A 12,261-nucleotide genomic window follows, 5' to 3' on the forward strand; every position below is an offset into this window, starting at 1 on the left:
AGAGAGAGAGAGAGAGAGAGAGAGAGAGACTGTGATAGAGAAGGATGCCCTGCATCATCCTCGGGTCTATATAAGTATATGTGTACAAGTACACATTATATCACACACACTGACATTTATAGGCACGTATATCACACACATGTACAGAAAACAAACAACAGGCTTTAACTCAAGTCTCTCTAAGCCGCACTTCTAGCTGTAGCAAACAAAGCAATTTTAAGCAATTTCTGACTGTACTACACTGTATGCACCATCCTGACAGGGATCCCTTACTTCTTATCTAGCACTGAATGGTGGGATGGCAAATCCAACAGCAAATTATGAAATGCAAAGCATCCCAAGAATATAATGAATGTCGTAAATGGTTATCTAACAATGAGAGCCGCTGAGGAACAGGTGGCCCTCACCGTAGGCTCAATAATATCCCTGTTTTATTCCTCAGTAATATACCACAACTCTCTTAACATAGCCCCCATTGTTTTTAGTTTGTATTTCAGAACAAATTAATGCCAGCCACTTCTTCCAAGTATATCTGTATTTCAAAGAAAGACTAAAAAAAAAACCAAATTCTGAGTCTCCCTGAATAGTTCCTTACCAGAAGAGGAATGCATTAGGCTAGGTGTTTATTGGGATCAGCCCATGCTCCCTCCAGAAAAGGCTAAGGACTGGAGTCCTTATGGCTAGAAATGCTGAAAGGTGACACCAACAAACCGGGGAAAGTACAGAAGTGAGAAAAGAAAAATATCTGCAGAGCTCCAACACAATTCAACTTTCGTTGTTTTTGTATGGCCATTGTACTTAAGTCTCTGTGGTACCACTTGTAAGGAAACAAAAATGTCTTTGTAGTAACTCTTGGGTCTTAGGAGACAGCTTGGTTGGTAAAGCCCTTGCTTCACACACTTATGGAACTTTTTACACGGTCTGCACAAAGTCCTGAGTTCAATCCCCACTTAAAACTCAGCACTCCCTAAAACAGACATGGTGGGATGTGTCTGTAACCTCAGTACTCAGGGAAAGCAGGAGGGTCCGAAATGCAAGGTTAGCCTAGGCTATGTAGTGAGTTCAAGGCCAACCTGGGCCACATGAGACCACATCTCAAAAAAAAAAAAAAAAATACTACATTTCATAGAGCCATAGAATGGAAAAACTGAAGTCTACAGTCTTGAGAACTTTGCTCATCCCCTCTGGGTATTTAATGAATAGTTACGCTGTGAAGGAAGCTGAGAAGAAGATGTAACTGTCGCTTCGGGTAACAGTCAATGGTGTCTAGACGTGAAATGGCTGAGCAGCTTACCCCAGTTCACGTACTTGACAAACAGTGGACACATGAGCCTAGCAATCCATAGAGTGCTGGCTCTGGCCTCTGGATCTGGCCTCTGCACAGCTTGCTCTTTGGTGGAAAAGCCATATTCAGTGTAGTTCCTTGCCACAGATAGGATGTTTCTCTTATTTTTTCAAGGGACTCGGCAAGCCCTGACTACACGGGAGACACTCAGCATTTTCCAGTAAGGACATTAGTGAATGAAAGGTTACAATAAGCCTTATTTATGTTCCCTTAATATTTCTTTTCCAAAGTTAAAATTCCCATGTTGCCATTACAATTTGTGTTTGAATTTTATCTGGCATTTTATCTAAGTGATTTCACTGAAGCCAGACATGACAGTGCATGCCTGTAATCCCAACACTTGAGAGGCAGAGATGGAATGATAAGATGTTCGATGTTCAAATTCATCCCCAGCACATAGAGTTCAAGACCAGCCTTGGCCAAGAAAACAAAAGAAAACGATATCAACAAAACAAAAACTTGAAGCATTTTGATATATCAAAGGAACTGTAAATACAGAAAACTACTTATAAGGATGGAGACATAATCCTTGGTGATATTCCAAATATATCTCAGTAATATTTAATTAACCATTCCAGTTCCACACAATCCTAAAACCATAACAGTCTTTATTTTCAGGAAAAGAACTTTAAAACAAAAAACATGCTAGACATTTTTTATACACTTATTTAAAATTTTAGAGTCATAGGGCTATTTCATTCGACACAGAAACGTTAAGGAAGTACTTTGTTTGGAAACTTAAGAAAGATTAAACTCATTTTTTTCAATTTAATTCCTTTACATTTTAATCACAGCCTTTTATAACTTTTTCAGGAAAAAAGAATGCACGTAGTACATGCAAAGACAACTGAGCATCAGTCAACATAAGAGAGATATGGAAAAGAAGCTTCTGTTCTCACTTGGTTGAACATTGGCCATTCAAAGTATAGACTAAAATAAAAGCAGGAACATAAGGATGCTCCTGGATGAGACAGGGGTGACAGGGACCTAAATGAATAGATGGTGGCTGAGACTTCAAAGCAGCACATGGGCAGTGTGTGGGGATCCCATAGGGACAGGTAATGAACTTTCTCTTAGGTGCCACCTATATACATCTATTCTGCTGCAACACACTCCTGCTTACTCTATTGAATAAAGGAGTGAAGTTCCATAAACTGGGTGAAATTCCACCCAGCCAAGATTACTGAAATACACAATGGTATTGTTAACTGAACCCCTAACACTTAAACTAACACACATACACACACACACACACACACACACACACACACACACACACACAACCTCTTCAAATTTAAGTGCAGAGGAAAACACCTAAATGGACTCCTAAAGTCATTTGATAACTTAGGATGTGACGTTCTAAGTGGATGAGGAAAACATTCCACTTAAGCATTGTAGCACCTGGTACTTCTCCATGCCTGATGTTCTCTTCATTGTCACATAGAACAAAGACATGTGAGATAAACATGTTACGGGACACTTGACTCATCTTGAAATTATCTCCTATGAAATGACCACTGGGGAATAATTTCATTAGATTTAGAGCCCTTGAAACTTTTGGGTGGACTCAAACACATTCCAAAGACATTAGCAAACTCTTAAAAACCTCATATTCAGCCATAACCTAAAGGTTGAGCCTAGAGAAACAACTTACCAAATACACACATCAGGGTAGCAAATGGGAAAGAGCAAGGCCAGTTACAAAGAATAAGATTTAAAATTCTGTAATTAAAGTACATAAATACTAATAAAAATTTCTATGCAGTTTGCTTCAGAAAACTTTTAATAAAATGTGGACAGAAATAACACATACATTTATAATCTGGAAAGGATGACTAACATAAAGCTATTTTTCCAATCCTCTCCTCACTGAGGTAGTAAAGAGAGCATCATTCAGGAAGAGAGGCTCATCAATTTGATTTATTTTCCCAGTACTCCTTAAGCTCTTAGTTGAGATGTTTGGGAGTATTTATGCCTTTTTATATGGATACAGGAAACGGTTCCACAACAACAGGGAGTGTATGGACCACAATAATGGAGTACTTAACTTATGCTAACTCAAATGTTCACATTTCCAAGACAAAGTAAGCAAAGTCAGAGAGAGGACACGTAACTGGTCCAGAATCATGGCGCTTGTGACTGGGAATTGTGGCCTTCTGAAGAGGCTCTAACCAACCAGGTGATCTTAAAAGAGGGATTTAGATTGCTGCTTTAAAAACAGGACTAGAAAGGATGAGTTGGGAGATGGCTCAGTAGGTTGAAAACAAAACAACAAAAACTGTTTTGTGCGGTCACGATGATGTAAGTACGGATCCTCAGAACACAAAGTCAGGCATGCCACTAAGTGTCGCAATGTCCCCACAGTGAGAAAGAAGGCAAAGATTGGAGAATTCCTGGAAGGTTGTGTGTCAGGTAGCCAGAGTCTGAAGCTTTGAACAAGAGTTCATCAAACAAGGTGGAAGATCTAACTGACACCTGTGGACCTCTATGACTCTACATATGGGCTGTGGGATGCATGCAAAACATTAACACACATGAGCAGACATGTACGTTGCACACACATAGACACACATACACACACACAGTTTTGAAACCGGTTGTAACAATCTTTCCTGAAATTCATATGAGTTTTAACCTCCTTGCATTCTAAAGTGTTGGAAAGCTATGCTTCTCAACCACTGTGTGAGGCCTGATGATTGCTGGGTAGCCATGGGTCTGGACTCAGCATCATTGTCCTGTGGTTGTTCACAAGTTCCCTTTAATGTTGCCCAAACTAAGAAGTCTTGCCTTAAGGGCATTTCATTTCCTGTCAAAAGCAGAAGGCCAGGGTCCATAAAATCATGGTACTGAAGATGGAAGTCAATGATGGTCATCACCAATGCCTGCTGCAGGCATGCCTTCTGCACTACAGGAAATTCTAAACACCTAGAATTCTTGTAGTTTCTAAGAGAAAAAGGAAGACCACCCACACTCCCCTCACTTACCTCTAATGTGTTGGGGCTTGCTCTTAAGCTTGCTTTTTCTTGCTATGGTTAAAGATCAAGACCAAAAGCAACTTGGGGAAGAAAGGCCTTATTTCATTTCATACTTATTTCAGTCCATCACAAAGGGAAGGCAGGGCAGGAATCTAGAGGTGGGGACTAAAGCAGAGGCCATAGAGGAAGGCTGCCTACTGACTTGCTCACAATGGCTTGCTCAGTCAGCTTTAGAACATGACCCAGAATCACCTGTCCAGTGGTTCCCAGATGACCCTCGAATTGTGTCGAACTGACCAGAACAGACGCAGAGTCAAACCTAATGTGGCTTAGAAATTTGCTAAATGAGTGTTGCATTCCCTGAGTATGAACATAAAAATTTACACCACCACACATGGGTGTGTTAAGAGTGATTGATCACTGGAATGCAAAATATATGACACAGCATGAGTCAACACTCACCGAGCATTTGCAAATATTCTATGCTTAATAATCACTTTGTATATGGACACGTTATCAAAACTAATTTTAAAGGCACTTTGATAGTTATTTCTGGTCTGGAATGTTATAGGTGTTTGTTCTGCATTGTTTACATACCAATTCTGAATTGTGGCTAACGTCCTAAGTGAGCATACCCCTTGAAGACAGAAGTGGAGCTGTAGAGTATGCCTTTTCTCAGAAGCTAGTAAAAACTTATGCCATGACTTTCCATATGAAGGCATGTGGACTAGAGAAATGGCTCAGCTGTGAAGAATACTTGTTGAGAATTCCTGAGGCCTGAAGCTGAGATTAACACCATGAAAGGAATCAGGTCTCCTGCCTACATCTGTACGTCCACATTCAAGAAGGGCAGAGACAGAGGATCCGTAGGGTTTGCTGGCTTTCGGCTTATGCAAGAAAATGCAAGCTCTTGAGTTCTAAGAGAGCCCCTGCTATAAAAGAAGAAGTGGAGTAAATAGAGGAGGACATCTGATATCTCCACAAGGGCACAAGCACACGTGCATACACACACACACACACACACACACACACACATACACACACACATACATATAAGTCTTCAAAAAGACATTTGTATTCGAATAGCAGACTTGATTTTGCAGCTCATGTTCTCTGGCAATTTGTCCAAATGACGATAGCAAACATTTATCTAAATTTCACACAGACAACACATTCTTAACAAGATTTCCCTTGTCTCAACCAAAGGTACTTGCAGAGGTGAATAAAACAACGTTTATAATGCTGCAGTGGTTAAAAGCAGAGGAAATACCAGGCAAATAGGATACAGTCGCAAACTAAGATGAGGGAGCATTAAGCACCAGGATTCCCTTGGATGGGGGATGCAGTGCGTAGGTGCTTGGGAATATTCATGTGTACATAGGACCTGACAAAAAGTGACCACTTGATTTTTGAGTAGGCACTGAGGTCCTTGGAGCAATAAAGAGAAGCAATGCATTCTTGCTGCTAGTAACGTGGCTTAATCATGGTTCCAGTCTAATGAACTTCAGGGTGGAAGAATGGAATTGTGATGCAGGATTCCAATCTGTGTTTGTTTCTGTCAGTCTTCTAGGTGAAAATGCTGTGAGTCGTAGAGTTGGGCAGTCTTTATAGGACTTAGAAAGCAAAATAAAGGTGGGAAGGGATTTATGGCATATGTCTTAAAAAGTAAAAGCAGTAAAAACTGAAAACACTTGGACTTTTACTCTGCACTTCAGTATGGAAGTGACACACACAAGGAAGACTGAAGACAAACAGAAGCATGCTGCCTCCTGAAGGTGCTCAATGGCTCTTCCAGGCTTACACCACCTAGATGATTGATCTTCATCGACTTGATGAAACTTCTGAATCTGAATCTGTATTTTTAATGAGATTTTTCTGGTGATCATGTGAATAGTAAGATCCTGTAAAACATGCTCATATCTCTCTTAACTTGTTTTGTTCTGTTTAAAGGTCCCCATGAAGCTCTGCTGTCTCTTGAGCAATGAAAAGAACGGCCTACTTATGATCCTATTCTATATTTAGAAGCCCTGATTTTTCAGGGTAAAATCTGCAGAGGAAAGTCCTCAGCGTCCAATAAGGAGATCAAGAAGAGTCTTAGGAGTTTGGGATGCTATAACATACCTGGAATCCCAGCCCTGGGGAGACTAAGGCAGGAGGATTTCTATAATGAGTTCAAGGTCATCCAGGGCTACATAGTAAGACTGTCTCAATAACAAATAAACACAAAATCCTCTTCCATAGATACCAATAACATTTATATATTAAAATCTCTACATTAATTTTTTTAAAGACTCCCTTGAACAAAGCCCAATAGACTCATTGTCTCATCTCTTCTCAGAGAATGAATCTTGGCTGTATCTGCATAAACTCCAGAGCTGGCCTCTGCTGTCCCATGACATATATTCCATGGCACTTTTTTAAAATTAAGTAGCAAGAACTCAGTACAACAACTCAAATAGTTGCCCACCAGCTATTTGTTTGGTTACACAATTAGTTCACTCACCATCATGGTGGTGTCGACACAGGGGAGAACTTACTGAAATCCTGCCACAAGTACAGCCGCCCCTCACAGGTTCAACTTCTGTTAGAAGAGTCGTGGAATAAATGTCATACCCACCTAACACTCACCTCCCAACTATGTGTTCACGCTGCCTGTTACATGTCACATCTAAAATAACTGACTACGACTTCAAAAGTGAGAGTATATCGATTTAATGCAAACTACCTATCTTAGAAATGAGAGTACGGGTGATGATCTTTAGCCAGGTTCGGATTTGTACTTCGAGCTGCATTTCTATCAACCTTGACCACACTGATGCAGAATGTGGTTGGTTCTGGGCCATCAGGTGCAAACAACGCACAGTAGTATCAACATTTAATGCTTCTAAGATCAGCAGCCATGCCTAGAAGAGACTGACAACTACCTCGTTCTTGTTTGGCCCAGAACCCTAAGGCAAAAAGCCACAAATGAGGATGGGTTATGATTAAAATGTCACATTTGAGTAGGATGTGGTGGAATACACCTGTAATCCCAAGTTCAAGGCCAGCCTGGTTCATGGTGAGGTCCAGGACAACCTTGTCATTAACCTCTTTTAGAACAACCCGTTAGCTGTTCTGTAATTATATGAGCTATGATATAATCCCTAAAAAACATAGCTTATGGGATGCCTCTGTTTTATTATGACACTTAACAACACATAAGGCTGTTTCCAAGTATCGTAATTAAGAATGGGGTAATTCATGCCACGCACACTTTGTGTGACAACAGTTTATGAGGCAAAAGCTTCAAGGAAGCCGACTCCTGTAACCCCTAACTCAGAGGTAGCCCAGATATGTCCTCACTATAGTCTTTCGTGCTAGGTGTACCCCAAGATAAACGCTGCAGTCTGACCTCCACCAATGTTCCAACATCTTAGCCAAAACCCTTGCTTGTAATTTCTTGCAGATTGCAGACAATGTTACACATTCAGACTAATTACCTCCCACATTGTTAGAAAGATAATGAGGGGGGTAGGGCATTGACTAGCCCAAAAGATTAGCATAGTGGGCCTTTACTAAGGATGGGCAGGACCTTGAGCAGGGGTGGGGGGGGGTGGGGAAAGGAGAGGAGGAGAGGGGAGGAAGAGGGAGAGGGAAGAGAGGGAGAGGGATACTGAGACGGAGAAGGGAGAAGGAGACCGTACTGCAGAGCATTCAAGATTCAAGCTTAGAGCCTCATTAGGTCCACAGCCTCTCCCTCCCCACCCTGGGCCCAGAGAACTCTGGGCCCAGAGATGCAGCGCCTGTCCAGAGGAGATGGCTGCTGTTTTAGACCCAGTGTGTTTTAGATAGCCTCACATGTACCTCGACCGCTGAGCTACCAGGTTTTTTACTTCTCTTTTGTAATGATTGTAAAAGTCTGATGCCGCTTTGAGAAATACATTCAGATCCTGCACTTCCTTGTGTCCTGTCTGTTATTTTTTCTTTGCCGACACCTTGCCGACCTGTACTGGAACCCTGTTTCCCCCGTGGGTTGAGGGAGGCCCAGACTGGTGAATTGCCACATAAAATAAAAACAAGTATTAAGTTAGTATTATCTAAAGACAAAGTGTATTTGGATACAGAAATGGCTACCTGATATGCAGTCTCCTTGGGAAAGACCACCAAGCAAAAGCAACACAGTAGCAATCTCTCCCTATTTACCCACATGGAGAATCTCATAGAAATTCGTTTTTAAATATAGACACTAGAAAACAGAATAGGGTGTAAGGTTCTGCTCTCTTGACTTCCTGGGTCTTAGGTATTTGTAGTGGTTCTGTGGTTTTCAAATACTTTGACCGTTCCGTATAACGATCTGTTTCCTAGGACTTATTGCAAGCAAACTTGCTACATTGGGCTAACTTGTTCATTTGCACGGCTCCGGTTCATCGGCACTTATCTCAGCTGAGGATCCCGTACTTTCCTCACTGTTGCCTCATGCAGCTTCTAAAAAGGTTAGGCCTTGGCCTTGGCTATTGCCTTCCCTTTTTAGGCAAACTTGTCATGAAGCTTGCTTCTTGTTGTTGTGGTGGTAGTGGTGGTGGCGGTTGTGTGGCGGCGGTTGTTGTGGCGGCAGCGGTGGTGGTGGTGGTGGTGGTGGTGGCAGTGGCGTGGCGGCGGTGGTGGCGGCCGTGGTGGTGGTGATCATGGTGGTTTGGTTTAGGTTTTGTTTTGTTGTTCCCTCTGTTCCTTCTTCTTGTGTATTCCTACTTCTGTCACATCATTACCTGATCCTAGAAGCTGGCAAGAGTGCCCCAGCCCTTTAAAAATGTAGTCAAAATGCCAGCCATCATCCTTCTATACTAACATGTAGAGCTAACATTTACTTTTAAACAAATGCAGGCAGCATAAAGTAGAAATGGGGTGGGGCTGGAGACACGGCTCAGCAATTAAGACCACCTGTTGCTTTTTCAAGTTTGGTTCCCAGCACCCCCAGTTCCAGGAAACCAGATCTTTTCTTCTAACTTCTACAGATGCATACATACACATAGGCAAAACACTCACATGTGTAGAATAAACAGATGGAATAGGGGGATTTCTGCTCTTTCCAGGTCTTGGGAACGCTGACTAAACACTTGATCACTGAGCCTTAACTCTGGCCTTTTACCTATACTCAGTGGCAGTTCTTCTCACGAACCCTTTACTTTTAAAAGGGCATATCTAGGGCCCAATGATCGAACCTGCCTCAAATCCACCATAGGCATAGAAATCAGCTTTATTCTCACTAGTCTACTTCCTGGAGTAATTACAGTAAACGCCTCAGGTTCCAAAGGAATCTAATCCATACCAGGTGAGACTCTCAGAGTCTTTCCTATCAGTCTAGACTATCAGAGTCCACACGGCTCTAGCTAATATACACATAGGCACAGTGAGTCCAAGTCACATCCCAAGTGTATCTACACCCATCGTCTCTTATACAACAGAATGGGCATTGGTGGAAGAGGACCACTGCTGCTTTGTCTAAGAGATAATAGCCATCTTTGAAGAAGTCAAATCAGGACTATCATTTGCATGGCTGGCAGGTTATTGGCACAGGGTTTCACACGAGGAAGAAAGGCATTTTCATGTAACGGTTGACCCGTTCCACTCCCAGGATTTTTGACTAAGGCGTTCTGGGTCAGCCAAGAGCAAGGCAGCTGCCAGTCTCTCCCGGACACGGTTGCTAAGATCAGAAGTGGTAAATGTTGACACGTTTATGTACCCAGTATATGCTTTTTTTTTTTCCACAGAAAATTCTGATTTAAAAATGACAGAAGGGCAAAGAATTGTAAAAGATCAAATAAAAATAAAAGGACCATAGTGACAAGCGGGATTAGGCAGGCTAGACAGAAGCATAGTGTTCAACACACTAAACCATTGAGTCTCATTAGCTTTGAAGAAACTGCTGTTGTTATGCCCGGCTCGACCTCTCTAGCTCTACCAACACCATTGGGGTTAGCCCCGTTGTTCTTAGTGCTGACATCTACCAACCTCCTGTTTCTTGTGCATTTACTGATGGCATTGACTTAGTTGTCACAGTTGTTCTTCCTCAGTGTTTAATTTTCTCCTCTCTTCGCCTTTTCACCAATATTTCAAGCAAGTGCAAGGTCTTCCTATCCTTTAAAAACAAAACCATTTCCCGATTCTCCACCAAAATACTTCATTTGTTTAAACATCTAATCTATTGTTGTCAGAACATTTTGAGTGAAAACTCGGTCCCGTGACTGGCCACTTCAATGTCATCCAGCTTTTCCTACCACATAGACAATGGTCTCCCTCCCAGGCCCTGGTTTCCCTAGCGCTTGCTGCCCTAGCCAAGCATGCCCATCTAGTTTCTATTACTTACTAGTAATCCTGGACCTATGTTAGCCAGTCTCCACCCAAGATTCCTTCTGCCTGAGATTCCTCCTGCTCACCACCATGCAGCATCACTCTACAGATGTGTTGTGATCAAGCACATTCTGTTCTTCTCCCCGGCTCCTGGATTATGACCTCTTCTCCAAGACAAGCCATAGAAACTAGCATTCCCCTAACCTCAAGGCAGATCACAGGAACTCTATTCTTCCCTTTGACCAAGAAATTCTTTAGCCACCCAGTCTAGCGCAACAGTAAGTCATAAGACACAAGTGATTCCAGAAGAGGCTTGCCTCATACCCTGGAGGGGACAATTATGTTCAGATAGGTCAAGAAAAAACACTTAAGAAGACAAGCCTTGCCGGGGAGAAGAGAAGTCATAGAAACTCAGTCCTGTGTGATGCAAACTTAGCCACAGTCAAAATCAGACACAACCACTTGAGTTGTAAGAGACAATGCTGACTTCTACTTCACAATCAACTGTTTCCTTGCTGGTGGCAAAAATCCTCACCCACCTGGTGTCGGAAGTCTTTGCTGAGAGTGATGTGAGAGCTGAGGGGAAACAAAACAAATGTGTTTCTGTAACATGCAGTGGGACGCTACCCGTGTGTCTGGCCATTTTAAAGGTATACTTTTCGTTCTTTCTCCAAGATTTCTGCGGGTTCAGCCAGTCCCAGACTGCAGCAATGTTCAGACACTTACAAATTCATCATCACCATATTTACACATTTTTTTTTTCTTTGCACTCCACACCCTTGAGCTTTGGCCTTCTCAGAAACACAAGGAAATGTGCTGCTGAGCATGGCGAAGGAGACAGCCAACAAGTTAATGCAACGTGATCCGCAGGCTGCTGTCCTGCACCAGTTTCTATAGCTATCCCATACATAATAAACACTCAGAGGCACAAAAATTCCATGCACTGCACTTTTTAATCCTATAAGCACAGTACCTCACAGAGGCAGCCTGTTTGAACTCCTGACACAGCACTCTTTCCAAATAGGATGAAATAGATCTTTGAATTCCACAGAGCTATGTCATGAGATTGTCATTTTGGTCGGATTGCAGTTGCTCTCAGCTAATGTAAAGATAAAACAAGTGGCTATTCTGACAGATGACAAACAGCCTCGGGATGGTTCAGACAGTCACACATAATGGCACTTAACGAGGTTGTCAAGGATTCGAGCTACTGAACAGTAAGTCCCCCAGCTCCTGAGCCATACAGAATCCCCATCACCAACCACATAACCAATCAAGTACTCACGCATATCGCCAAAGGTCCCCTTGGTTACTTTGGTGGCACGTAGGACCACTACAGTAAACTTATGGGAATACTGGTGTTCCACCTAGAAATCAAATAAGAAACGTAAAATAAGTATCCACTAGGGAATCTCACTGTTTGACTGAGACAGATTAAGAGTAGGCTCACTGAAAATCAGCGCAGACATACCAGAAACATTTTGTGATGCTAGGGTTTGCTCCTCTCTCCGCTCTGTCTTTCCACCCACCACAGAATCATTGAGGAGTTTAGCTCTTGCCTTAAGCTGTCACTACAGCTTGACTGCGAGTATGAGACAGACTTTGCTACTTGGC

General features: G+C 42.3%; 1 protein-coding gene across 1 annotated transcript in view; it reads right to left on the minus strand.

Moving 5' to 3' along the window:
* Positions 1–12,261, minus strand: part of Pla2g4a (phospholipase A2 group IVA) — a 143,209-nt gene that overhangs the window by 84,753 nt on the left and 46,195 nt on the right. Inside the window, exon 3 of the mRNA XM_031384460.1 lies at positions 11,933–12,014. Coding sequence (XP_031240320.1) covers positions 11,933–12,014 — 82 coding nt within the window. The remainder of the gene's footprint in view (positions 1–11,932; positions 12,015–12,261) is intronic.

This window comes from Mastomys coucha, unplaced genomic scaffold (assembly GCF_008632895.1).
Source record: "Mastomys coucha isolate ucsf_1 unplaced genomic scaffold, UCSF_Mcou_1 pScaffold1, whole genome shotgun sequence".
Lineage (NCBI taxonomy): Eukaryota > Metazoa > Chordata > Mammalia > Rodentia > Muridae > Mastomys > Mastomys coucha.